Below are 12,847 nucleotides of genomic sequence, written 5' to 3' on the forward strand. Positions count from 1 at the left end.
TTAATTTTTCAATGCTCTTTCAGATTTGTTTGGAGTCCTTACATGTTTGGGACTGCCTCACACATTTTCCCTCTGGATAATGGAATATTTGCTTCAGTCTCTGGTGGCCAGCTTATTCTCTATTTGGTTTCTTCTGCTTCTCCTTTTCTAAAAGGGCTGCTGAAACCCCTTTTCATTTACTGTCTCGACTTTCTCTTGAAAACCTATCCCTCCTCCCTTAATCCATCTCATCAGTTAATCAAAATCCTCATCTACTTGACTGTTGTTAGCTACCCTTATACTGCAATTCAGACCCGAACAATCAGTTTCGTCTGTGCAGTAGACAACTATTTCTCTACAAGGGCTTTTGGGTGAATAACAGACCGCTGCTGTTAGATGTAACTTCTGCTGTTAGCAATATGTTATCAACTCTGAACTTTACCCAAAGACAGAGGTTCAAATACCCCAAAAGACACTCTACATATCTACAGTACAGCTTAAAGGATGACACAGATATTCATAAAGAATCTCCAGATTCATAATGCCTGCCTTATTTCTTTGCTTACCAGCTTCAACAAGGAACATGTCTCTAACCTAAGCTGTACAGGTAAGTATTGCAAGGCATCTTTCGCTACCTTTATTTGGATGGACAAAAGGGACGTTCTTCATCTTGGGCCTTTCTTTGAGCTTGTAAATCACTGTGTACACTCGTGAGGGAACCCGGAGCTCTGAAGTGGATGTTCCTGGATTCCATAAAGAAGAGTGGAAGGCCTTCACACTAAAAAAGGCCAGGTTTTGTCTGGGAAAAAACCCACCATAGTTTAACTTTCTGAATAGAAAACACTCAAAGTGACTACAGAAAACAGCATAGAAACAAATAGCTTTCCTAACTGTCTTGGTGTCCTTGCAGGCAGATCCTTACCTGCAGCCAGCTTTCTCACCGGCAGCTGACTTCAGTGCTAGGAATGTCACTACAGGAAATCTTCTGTGACAAATCTTCCTTGAGGTTATCATTTGTCAGGGTGCAAAGAAAGATTCACAGACACATGTTTTCACCCTGTTCCATTATAGATTCTGAGGAAGGGCCTTAATTTTACCATAATTTGGCTTACAGACCAGCCTCTTGCTTCTCATTTCAGCCTCAGTGAATTGTACCCCTTAATGTTCAAGACATCACATAATCCAAAACAAAGGGTGAGGTTAAACTCAAGGCTGCAGATCTGGTCACTAGCAAGCACAGCACAGAGTCCATAAAAGGAAACAGAGCAGTTTGCTGAAGCAGGCAATACATCAATCCTTTATGCTATGTACACTTTATTCACAGGGCATTTGCAGATTCAGAATGATGATGAATGAAGCTGCAAAACACAGTTTGGTTTTCATCACTTCAAGGCAGACAGCAGAGTAAAAATTATTTGTGATTTTATCTTTTTTAACCAATCCCTAATAGTTAATCCAGAGGCATTTCTTTTTGTTTACTCAGTCTTGTTTCTTATTACTTTCCCACCTTCTGCTTTATTTTATAGCCCTATATCTGCTCAGTGAGTCTGAGGAATACTCTGTTTTACATGCACCACTGCATGGACAGATAGAAAGTTTTACCAAGGTCGACAGATGCTAACCTACTCACAGAAGACAAGTTACTGCAACTTCCTAGTTCGGCAAACAATTATTCTTCCATGGTATCAGTTTGGGCAACATCAAAACTGCAATAAAAAGTGCATTTTCGACAAGAAAGACAACAGCAAGAGCATGATAATATTTTATAAATATAGATATTTTCTCTTCTCTCATAGCCTGCATGGAATTCAGTAATAATACCAACCATGGAAAGAATCACTTAGTACAAACATCAGTTAGCCACTCTGACCTAACATTTAATAGTTTGTTTTATATAGAGGTTTCTCTCTACATGTTTCTACTTCCCCCAAAGCTTGGTTCTTGTAAGGTACCTGTTATTTGTACTGCCAAAAAAAATCACTGATCCGTATGATTTGACCTCTTAGCAAAAATATTTTCAAGTGTCATCTGTTTTTGTTTTCCAGAAATCCACCATTAATTGTGCATTCCCACTGCTCTAAAGCACTTTTTATGAGAAAACAAAAATATTTCTGTATTTTTTTTCATCCTGTATCTTAAAATGCATAAGCAATGTCACTGCAGTATCACAGACTGATCATTCTCTCTCTCTCCTTTTTCTGTGACTTATAAAGAAAGTTGGTGTTAACAGTAATGAATGGTTTGCTCAAGATCCTGTTAGTTTTTGCTGAGTGCTAGGAGAAGAAAGTCAAAGTGCATTTCAATTGTCATTTGCACAGTTCAAGTTCTTCCCGTAACTACTCAGCAACTTCTTAAACCAAATAAAGCAAAGAATTCTGGAATGGACATAGTCTACACAATGAAGTCATCATTCCAAAGCCATGGTGCTATATTTAAATTGTAACTTGAGCTACAGTATCCCACTCTGGTATGAAGGGAATTGAGAGTCACTGGTGGAAAAGGGAAAAAACATTTCCCCCCTTATTCTAACATCATACAATATCAATTGTTTCCCACACCGCTAGTAAAAAAATGTACGTTCTTACCCCACAGCCTATTCCATTGCCTGGTTCACATACAATTTTCCTCACTCCTGCTTCAGGAAGCAAACCCGCTCCACAGCCGGGAGTTGGACACAGCACTCCTCCCATCTGCAGCACGCACTCCTCGGCCCCATAGCGCTGGTAGCGGTTGTACTACAATGCAACAGACTGCTGTTAAACTTCCAATGGCACACAACCCCCCCCCCCCCCCCGACTTTGAGCTTGAATCTATCCCACATAATCAAGCCATCCTAATGTCTCAAATGCTAAGTTTGGGTTATTTGTCAAAAGTCTAAAACTTCTCAGTGTCGTTAAATGGGGTGTCACTCCGCTCCAACTCACATCATCTTCATCATTTTCTGACTTGCAGCTATCATTTTCACCACCAGAAAATTGTGTGGAATATTAAAATCAAGAAAACAGCAGAGGTTTCTGTAAGTAACCTCAAGAATTCTCATATTGCTATAAAAAAATTACTGTAAACATCATAAATATAGTCCAACAACAGATACTGATAAATGCTGTATACAGATTGAAAAGAAGCCAACAAAAAACCCCAAGGATCTATAAGTAGAAGTACAATACAATGTTTTAGAGCTAAAGGGTTGTAAAAATTGCCCAGCCAACTTTATTTTCAAAATAAATTTCATGAAACTGATTGGCAAAATAATTCCTGATATACATTTATTTCCATGTTAGGTGTAGTTTTTTCCCACGGTCTCCCAGGAAATTTTCTTAATTTTTGCAGTTTTCATCTAGTTCCATCCTCATAGCCTCAAAGGGTATGGAAATGCCTCCATTTTAATGATGGAGGCACTGACACACAGCAATATTAAATAACATGCTCACTGTTTCCTCACTGACAAAAACGCCCACTCTAAAATGACTGATGCCATTGCAATAACTTTCCCTGGTCTAACTTACCCTGCTTTCAGACGGAGATAAGCTGAGCAAATACAAATCATGGTGCGTACATGTAAATCACGTCCACTCTAGAGTTCTGCGTTGGTGCAGTTCCACAGTAGTGGCTATATAACCTTTGTAAACCAGGCTTCAGATTCGCCTATAAATCTGGTCTACTGTAGAGTGAAATAAATGAAAGCATTTGGTCCTAACAGCCCCAAAGAAAACAGGAAAATCCAAAAGGCCAAAGAGGAAAGGAGTAGTATGAATTTTCTCTGCAAGCAGAATGACTTTGTGGTGTGCTAAAGGAATAAAACAGAACTTTATGTTACACTCACAACAGTATTTAGTGCTTCATAAACTTTTCTCCCATAACTGCTCATGAAAATCCTGTTCTCTTTTTGGGGGGGGATAACAAATAAAAAATTCTCTCCCCTTTCTGCACCCCTCTCCAAAGAAATCCCACAAGGAAAACTGAAGCAATAGGACCAAAACCTCATATACAAAGAATATAAGAAGAATTCTAAATTACAAAGACAGGGGCTCCACTGCATATTTTCTGTGTACATTTAAGAAGATTCTTAAGTGTTGCCATAACGTGTCTTGTTACACTGGTTTTTTAAAAATAGTATGTGACTTCTTAAAACACTCTAATATACAGACATAAAAGTGCTGCATCCCAGAAAAAAAAAAAGTTTACCAAACTGAAAGTATCCACCTTTGTCAATTAAAAAAAAAAATCCAAGCAAACTCCCTCTCAAAAGAAAAGCAAAATCCAAAAGGAAAGAAAGCCTTCAAAATATGACTGAGTGTATGAATGGCAGCCAGGAATCCTGAATTAAGGATCTTGGATCTGGAAGATACCAGTATTTTGAGAAATGTACAAGACATGTCTGCAAAGTCTCCTTTAATGTAGGGGCTCAACAAGTCAACGGGTGTTTTTCTGTTATTATTATACTTGAAACCAGAGTAATGGCATAAATATTTAACGTTGGACTCTATCAATTTTCAGTAAAGTTTGTGATCCTTGCACTAAATACATGCAGAGTGCTCTGAGTTGTTCTGCTGGCCTCAAACAGATATATGGGTAAACACAGCTGCAAAACTCTCTGCTGACCTAATTTTTCTTCAGGGCAGACTGGACCTCAAGGTGAGGACAGCGATTGTCTTACCCCGTTAAGAGGGAACATAGTGCTGGATGTGGGATTGTTAGCAGCTTCTCATTACGGAGGCAAACACCAGGGACACTGTAGCTGAGATTCTGTCAGCATTTCCATTATAAATGCTCAGCTGAAAGAAAGGATATGCTTTCCAGTCATTAACTTAGCATAAAAGGGCATGGAGAGATTCCTCCTGTCTCCTCTCCTTTTTTTTGATACACAAAAATGGAAGATAGGTAAGATGGGAATCAATCTGTCTTGTCAGAGAACGTTACAGACAGAAAGGAAAGATCCAGTCCACCTACTGGCAAGGTAGACAAAGCCATTGTATTCTGTCCAGCAAATTCGACATTTTATACTGGTTCAGCACAGGACTCATGCCAGATCAGTACAGCACTCTCACCGGTGATTTTCACACTATAAAAGCCAAACAAATGATCAATTTGAAGACAGGGAAGATCCTACTAAATGCATTTGCACATCGTGACATCTAGTTACCAGCCTGTTTTCTACCTTCAAAGTCCAGATACATTCATAAGATGTCATTTTCCAATTTCTTTTTCCTTGTGCCTGTACACTAGCTCACTTAAAACCCAGCAACCAACTAAAACATGTAGTAGCAGAACACATACAGGTTCGCTGCCGTAACACAGTCATACATAACATATGCAGATTTATATGCTGTATTCTGTGGCCCGAAACAGAACGACTGACTTTACATTAAGGGTGCATTTATAAAAAAGGCTTGTAAAGGACCAAAACACTTACTCATGAATTATTAATTAACTATTTGCATATAGTGACAGATTATATCTATTAGAGGCCTTTTCTCTTATATACCACAGCCATACATATCACACAGTACTGATGCAATCAACACACTTAAAGCAAGTCAATTTTCAAAAGCCCTTAAATGTCTTTGGACCCTGTGATGTACTTTTGATCACATGTCCAGATGAGATATTTAAGGATATTCCAGCAGACAATCACCATTGGTTTACTTTGCCTCTTATTCTCAACTGGAGATTTAAAGTAGAATTCATTTTAGTTTGGATTTCTGCAGTGATGATGCCTACAGTTGCACTGGTTGCTTAGACTCCTTTTATAATTAACAGGAGAATAGGATACAATTCACCTTTTCTCTTTTAGATTTGTACATTAGCATGACAAGAACTGAGCCCTGGAGTGCCCTGTTCTATTATCTATAAAGAGAGATCAGACAATTTGCTAGATATTGACACTTGAAATTAGGTGACTCCTACAATAGGTGCTTCAGTTCCAATAATTCTACTCCCAAGTCACCTGGCCTAAGCTATTTTTGAAACCAAGGTTTAGGTACCCAAATAGCTTAGACTGTGAACCACCTCACACAATTTTAGCTCTTCAAAAATTAAACATCTAACCTAAACGACTCATATAGGCTCCTAATATATTGAATGAGAAGAAACAAGATCCCAAGTAGGGAATTTATCCTGACTTACATGCGATGTCTAAGATAGGTAGGATGAATCACCCTGTGGAAGTGCTATAGCTGAAGGTGAGAAAACTAACTTAGGCTAGACATCTAACACATAAAGAGCTGTCATTAAAAGATGAACCTAACTCTTCTGTACGTTCAAAATATTTCACAATAGCTATTACTCTATTATTATCAATGTGCCTTCTATTTAGAGATGCACTCATCATGTGTAAAACAGTTCTGCAGGCTACAAGGAGGAAAAATATCTCAAATTATTTTTAGGAAAAACCTCTTACAAAGTTTAATATATGGGGAACTTGACTGAACTGGCATCCATGGCACCTGATTTCAATTCCTGGCAGCAGCATAGCCTTCCTGTGGTTTTCACATAAGTCACTTAATCTATGCTTCTCATCAGTTCCCCATTTGTAAAGAGGGAGAATGATACTTGCTGATTTCACTGTAGTGTTAAGAGGCAAAATCCATTAATAGTCATGAGGACATCAAATACTATGGTAATGGAGGCATAAAATTACACAGAAATCACCAGCCATCTACTGCTGCTAGAAATCAGCTTTTGAGCAAAGCATGTCAGGCATTTATATGCTACTGTAATAAGGTCCTCAGAAATACAGGTAGGTAAATAGTTGACGGATTCACCATAGAACCATATATTTCAATGCTTATTTGAAAAAAAAAAAAAAAAGGCTTTAAAAATATTATTTACTCCAAACCACTAGTGCAAAGACAGCTAAGGTAGTTGTAAACAAAGTAGTTGTAAAATGTTCTGTTTTTTTTTTTTCTCTGAAAACTGTATCCTGTCGTGAACTTTTCCCTCGGTTTGTGAATCGTCCCAGTCAACCCAAATCTATACTTTTCATGGAAAAAAATTTTGACTGGAAAAAATTTCCAGTTCTACTGATGGTATTTCAACCATATCATGAATTCTTTCATGCAATCTTTGCTTGTAAAGACATGTCACAGCCTTTAGAAATTATTTTTATAAATGATTATGAATTACAGTATGACATAGACACATAGGCTGGATAATTGTAACCATTTGTTCCTTGCTCCCCACTTTCCAGATTGGGATGGTGTCCCTTGAGTCTTAGAACAGTACCAGGTTTTCAACCAGTGGAAATTCAATCATTTGATGTTGTAAATCAAGGGTAATATAAATGCAATCGTTGGGCTGACACAGGAATAAAACAGGTTTAACTATGGATTGCAGTCTTTTCAGTTACATTGAGATCCAGATACTAAGACAAAACTGAAATGCACCTGGATGCCCAAAACTCTTGCAAAATACAATTTGTGAACACAGCGATTCCTTGCCATGTTATTTAATTTGTGAGTTATGCTTTAATATCATAGAATCATAGAATGGGTTGGATTGGAAGGGATCTTAAAAGATCATCTATTCCAATGTTCTCTGCCACAGCACATGTTCCTTGTGCTATTTTAATTTTGCTTTTACATTTTGGGCACAGTTTTCTTCATTTTCCTTTTTTTCCTCTCACCTAAAAGCATCTGCTCAGTAGTAGCCTTGCAGGGAACTTTGGACAAAAGTTTAACAGTAGATGTAAAGCCAAAATTTCTAATCTCTGAAAGGTAATTTGATTACTTGCTTCTTATAACCGCATGTAATGGTCTCACAGGGAAGAAAATCTACTTTCTGGAGTCAGATTGTTTTTACTGCTCCTATAAATCAAATAACCATCTGTGTGTTTCAAAATTAGATTGTGGAGGCTATTAGTCCATAATGTAGACTAAGCACTTTATTTATACATATTATACACATTAAAAAAAAAAAATTAGTTCCATAATGTAATTAGGCAACTTAAAGTACAAAACCCTTAGTGCTCATTGGACTAGTAAAAATATGTACAAAAGTGTCATCTAAAATATAGACTGAAAAGAGATAGACTAACATGATTTTCCATGAAGCACCCTTACTTTATTTTTCCTGAATTACTGGGCTACTCTGCTGGCCAGCGGTGGGATGGGAAGAGCAAGTTCAGAGCGTCAGCTTCTTCTTGTTCCCACAGGAGCACCACAAAGGAGACCAGAAAGAGAACCACCTTCTAGAGGGCTGGAATTTGCCTGACTTTGGAGATTCATGGAAAATTGGGTAAGGCAGTCTCAAGAAAATACTTAGATAAGAAACCCCTGACAGGACCAATGCAACACAATTCATGGATGAAATTAAACTGGAGTAGAGAGGGGGAAAGAAAGGAAAGACTGCAGTTTGCAGAATGATATGAAAGGAAGCACAAGGTGAGTAGTATGAAAATAGAAAATAAAGAATACTGAGAAGAGAGGACACTGGAGCAGGTTGTATTGGAAATCAAACAATATATGAGAGGCAATATGATGCAATGAAGTGGACTAAGCACAGTGTATGGCTTGGCACTGTATTTACAAACAATTGGAAGTTTGTGATCTTCCAGCAGGTATTTGTGGGATCAGTCTGAATAGACTGAATGCTGGAGATAAACATTCAGTTCCTTCTGACCCTTGTGGTGCTCAAATCCATGTTCCTTTCTCCCGTACAAGTAACAACCACTAAGGCTGTAACTGATGCAAAGAAATCTTTTCAGTTGATGGTGTTGCAAATTGTGCAACTGAGATTCACTGAAGTAGATACTGTCTCTCAGGAATTCCACTTCTCAGGTCACAAGAGTGAATATATGCATATTCCTTGAAAGCAGATCGAAGTCATCCAAGGGATGGAAGAAATCCCATCTTCTACATACACCTGAGACCCTGAACACTGGGGTTCAAATGCTCTCTCTGAGTTTAATAAAAGCTGGGTGGAAGATAATTCCTCTATTTTAAGAAGTACTCAAGTTTTTAATTGGTAGTTTTTACAGACAATTACCAAATGGAAATTTGGGTTCTACACAAAATGACATATTTTTTTGGTTTTGACAGGAAAATAATATCCTTTAAATTAGTTTTGATCACAAGTACTTTCTTCTTTCTTTCTCCCCATTTTTTATTTCAGCTGTTGAACCAAAAATAAATTACTTTTACTTGTCTAGTGCACAGACAACAAGTTAAAAAAGGAAGTAGAGATGCCCTGCCTATGACAAGAACTCAAAGAGAATAAAGTTCTGATAATCCAGGAGAGACAAAGCTGAGGAACTCACATGGATTCCAATTACATCTGAAGTCAGGGAACAAGGTGGTTGGGAGATATTCAAAGCAGGTATAGCATAAGAAGAAAAGAGAGGCACATCACTGGTCATATGAAATTGCAAGAGTGTAAAGTTTGTTGTGTAGTTCCACCTATAAAAAAAGGTGGTGTAAAGAGGATCAGAAGTTAAATGCAGTAGCTCAATTTTAGAGAGAAAGTGATGGGATGGTGATGACAAATCCAAAAGGTGAGCCAAATGAGATGGACGGAAATCACATATTAGACAGAAAAGTGGAAGAAACTGAGAGATGCGTGTAGGTATCACTCACTTTGAGTAGTAGCTGAAGCCAGGGGACTGGGCGGGAAAGCACAGAGCTGTAAGGAAGTATACTCGTAAAGATACAGATTTGAGAATACTAACAAAATAGCTTTGGTTTAGTAATTATGAACTAGATAAATTATTCAGTGAAAATGTATTCTTTTCTTTTGACTGCATGTGAATTATCGAGAGGTAACTTATATTTTTTCCAAGTGTAGTTATCAAAAAATCTTGACCCACAAATACTTCAGAAGCACTTAGTTGATCGTATTTGACAGTTTCCTGCACTAAACTCAGCTGATTAATTAGAACTGTCAGATGACATTACTTTTGCCTGAATGGGTAAATATATACCAATTAGTTTAAGACTGATTTTACATTAATACTCTGTAGCATACACTTATGCAAGTGTTGCATAAGCAAAGTATTCTAGCAAGTATTGAAAGCAAAATAAAAATCCAAAGGACTTTCCCCTTGCCATGCACACATATTGTGTACAAATTCCTTTAAAACCTCCATAATGTTAAATTATTTCTGTCCACACTGTGTTCTTTTAATACTAGATTTCCATATCTCCTAAAGTTACAGCTCACAGCAAAACCTAGCACAAGCCCACACCACCTTTGAACAGCATGGGGATGTATGTCTGCAGATTTTCAAAACAGGACATTCCTTTGCATAAGTTTTCCCCAACTGGCAAGGAAATGTGAAAAAAAAAAAGGAGTGCCCCCATTCAGCCTTGCTCAGATTCCAGGGATATAAATGACCACAACATTTCTAAAGGAGAAGTGAGCAGTGATATGAGTTGCAGTAGCAGCTGATAGGAGAGATCTGTTAAAATTGATCATTCCCCTGTCAAAATATCAAGAAACTGGCCAATACATTCTGCAAAGTTGTCAGAGCAGATGATATAGCAGAGAAGCGCAGCTATACATTACTTAGCAGCTTCTTTTCCTGCCCACTAGCATGTCATCTGCTTCATCTGTGCTGTGACCTGTTGGGGGCACTCAGGTATAGCAGCAGATTGCTCTTGTGTTATTTGTTTTCCCTTCCAGCCTTCAGATGTAGTTGCTATTTTATTCATGAATCACAATATTCCGTTTAAACAATTAAACAAGATTTTTTTTATCACTTTGGGGAGAAGAGGGAAGTTTCTCAGAGAGTCATTAGGGAGACTCCGTAACAGTTCACTGCAAGTCATCTTTCTATGTTGGTATATTGTTGTGTTTAGGCCTGAATTAAAGTGTTCTCTCTGCTGTCTCTGGCACTGGCTTGTTGAATTACCTGCCTTCCACTGTATTTGGGCAGAGCCCATATTTAGTGCATCTTTAACATATTTTTGTAAGCAGCTTGTACTTGTAGAACAAGTGTTCACCACTTGTAGAACCATTTGCATTTACTTGCAGAGACAGCCAGCTTGACAGGGCACATGGCTACTGCAGGAGACTAACTTTCTTATATTGTGCTATTTTTCAATAGCTTCCCAGTTAATAAATCTTTCATCCCAATCCTGAGTGTATCTCAGGTACCTATGAAGTGAAGCAGTTAGCCAGCAGGTTGGACTGTATCCATTATGCTAGGGGAAAATGATGGATTATGAACAGTGAGATCAGATTGCAAGAAAAAGCTCAACAGAGCTAAGGACAGTCAGAAAGCTTCAGGTTGTACCCTCCCCGGGACTGCATGTCCAGGAGATTCTCTTTGCCTTGTACAGACCTTTGTGCCCTGGGAGAGTCTGTGAAAAGGAGGTCCAAAACAAATCAGTCAAAGCCGCTTTTGGAGACTTTTCTAGGTCAGAGTCTCTGGCACCTTCTCAAAGGGTCAAGTATCAAGTGGGGTAGCAATCTGTTGCTAAATGTATTTGTGTTGCATATTAAGCCAATTACTCTGGAAGCCAGTTTTATGTGGTAAGTTAGGTATCCACAATGCATATCGTGTACCAGGGAAGCTTGTACTCTTCTATTTCACCACACAGACTATGATTATTTCTTTCCATAAAGTCTAAAAACAATTCCCACTTTAAAAACTATCTTGTTGCCACCAACTAAACCTTAACAGATAGACTTTCCAGCTAGAATGAATTTCCCATAATGTACATTCCTGAGGGAACAGAAGACATAAGAGTTTTATGTGTCCAGGAGACTACCAAGAACTTTGACTATTTGGACAACTGTTTTATTATTACAGAACTCCTTTTAGGAAATATTAGATTAATCAGCAACTCTTCACACTTCAAGTTAAACACAAAGCCTTTTTTCCTCAGCATTCGTTTTCCTTCAATGCTTACATTTAGATGAAGAAACATCTTATTTGGATAGACAGGCAGACACATGTTTTCAAGTGGTTTGATCCTGCAAGCCGCTCAAAACCTTTCTCTCTTAATGACATCAACAAAAATTATATATGGGCAGTATTTACAGGAAGCAAATACTTGACGAACAAAAGGTAGAGACCAGGGTTTTGTATTAGGAAGAGTTGCCTGATTTTAATTTGACTGAAATTTGGTTGATAAAGGTAAGAGACTTCTTTTAAGGCATTTATCTTGCTGCCGCCTGGCATTTTGATTAAGTATCTCGAGTGATACAAAATTAACATGCCATATATTAAGAGGATGAAAACTTAGCTATCTGGCATGTCTAAAATATAATTGTAAATGGGCAATCATTATTAAGCAGGTGTGTTTCCAAAAAGGTCCTGAAGGTATTGATTCTTGGCCTTGCCACCTAAAATTTTTATCAATGACTTGGAAGAAAACCAAGAACATAGCACATCAGTGATAAAGCTTGTAACAATTTGAGGAGAGGAAGTAATGAACATGTAACATGGATGGTTAAGTTCATGCTACAGGGGTATCTGAACTGTTGGTAAACTGGAAACAACTTAGTTTTCAGCACAGTCACAAGTAAAGTTATTTTTCTAGGAACAAACCCACAATTGCAGAATGGGATTTCTGTCTGGGAAGCAGTGTGACGGATCATGAGCTAAATCTGAGCTGTGTCCATCCATGTCCAAAAGCACTAAGGCACCTCTTAGATGAACAAATAGAAATCTCTACAAGGGAAATTATATTTGTTATTGGGCAGCCACTGGCTTAACTGGAACCCACAAGTTCCAGTGGGAACGTCCATTTCAAACTGAAAGGTTCCTTCATTCTGTCTGAAACATATTTCGATGACGGTCTGACTGACAAACAGACTCCCTTTTACTGTATAAGCAATTTTTTTAGTCCTGTTTCAGGGGTATGGTGGCTTTTTCTGAGTTACACTCACAGGTTGAAGTCATTTTTTATGATGATGATCACCTATT

General features: G+C 38.0%; 1 protein-coding gene across 1 annotated transcript in view; it reads right to left on the reverse strand.

Moving 5' to 3' along the window:
• PRKN (parkin RBR E3 ubiquitin protein ligase) overlaps positions 1–12,847 on the reverse strand; it is a 784,012-nt gene that overhangs the window by 113,689 nt on the left and 657,476 nt on the right. The window contains exon 9 of the mRNA XM_072857961.1: positions 2,565–2,714. Coding sequence (XP_072714062.1) covers positions 2,565–2,714 — 150 coding nt within the window. The remainder of the gene's footprint in view (positions 1–2,564; positions 2,715–12,847) is intronic.

Source organism: Ciconia boyciana, chromosome 3 (assembly GCF_034638445.1).
Source record: "Ciconia boyciana chromosome 3, ASM3463844v1, whole genome shotgun sequence".
Classification (NCBI taxonomy): Eukaryota; Metazoa; Chordata; class Aves; order Ciconiiformes; family Ciconiidae; genus Ciconia; species Ciconia boyciana.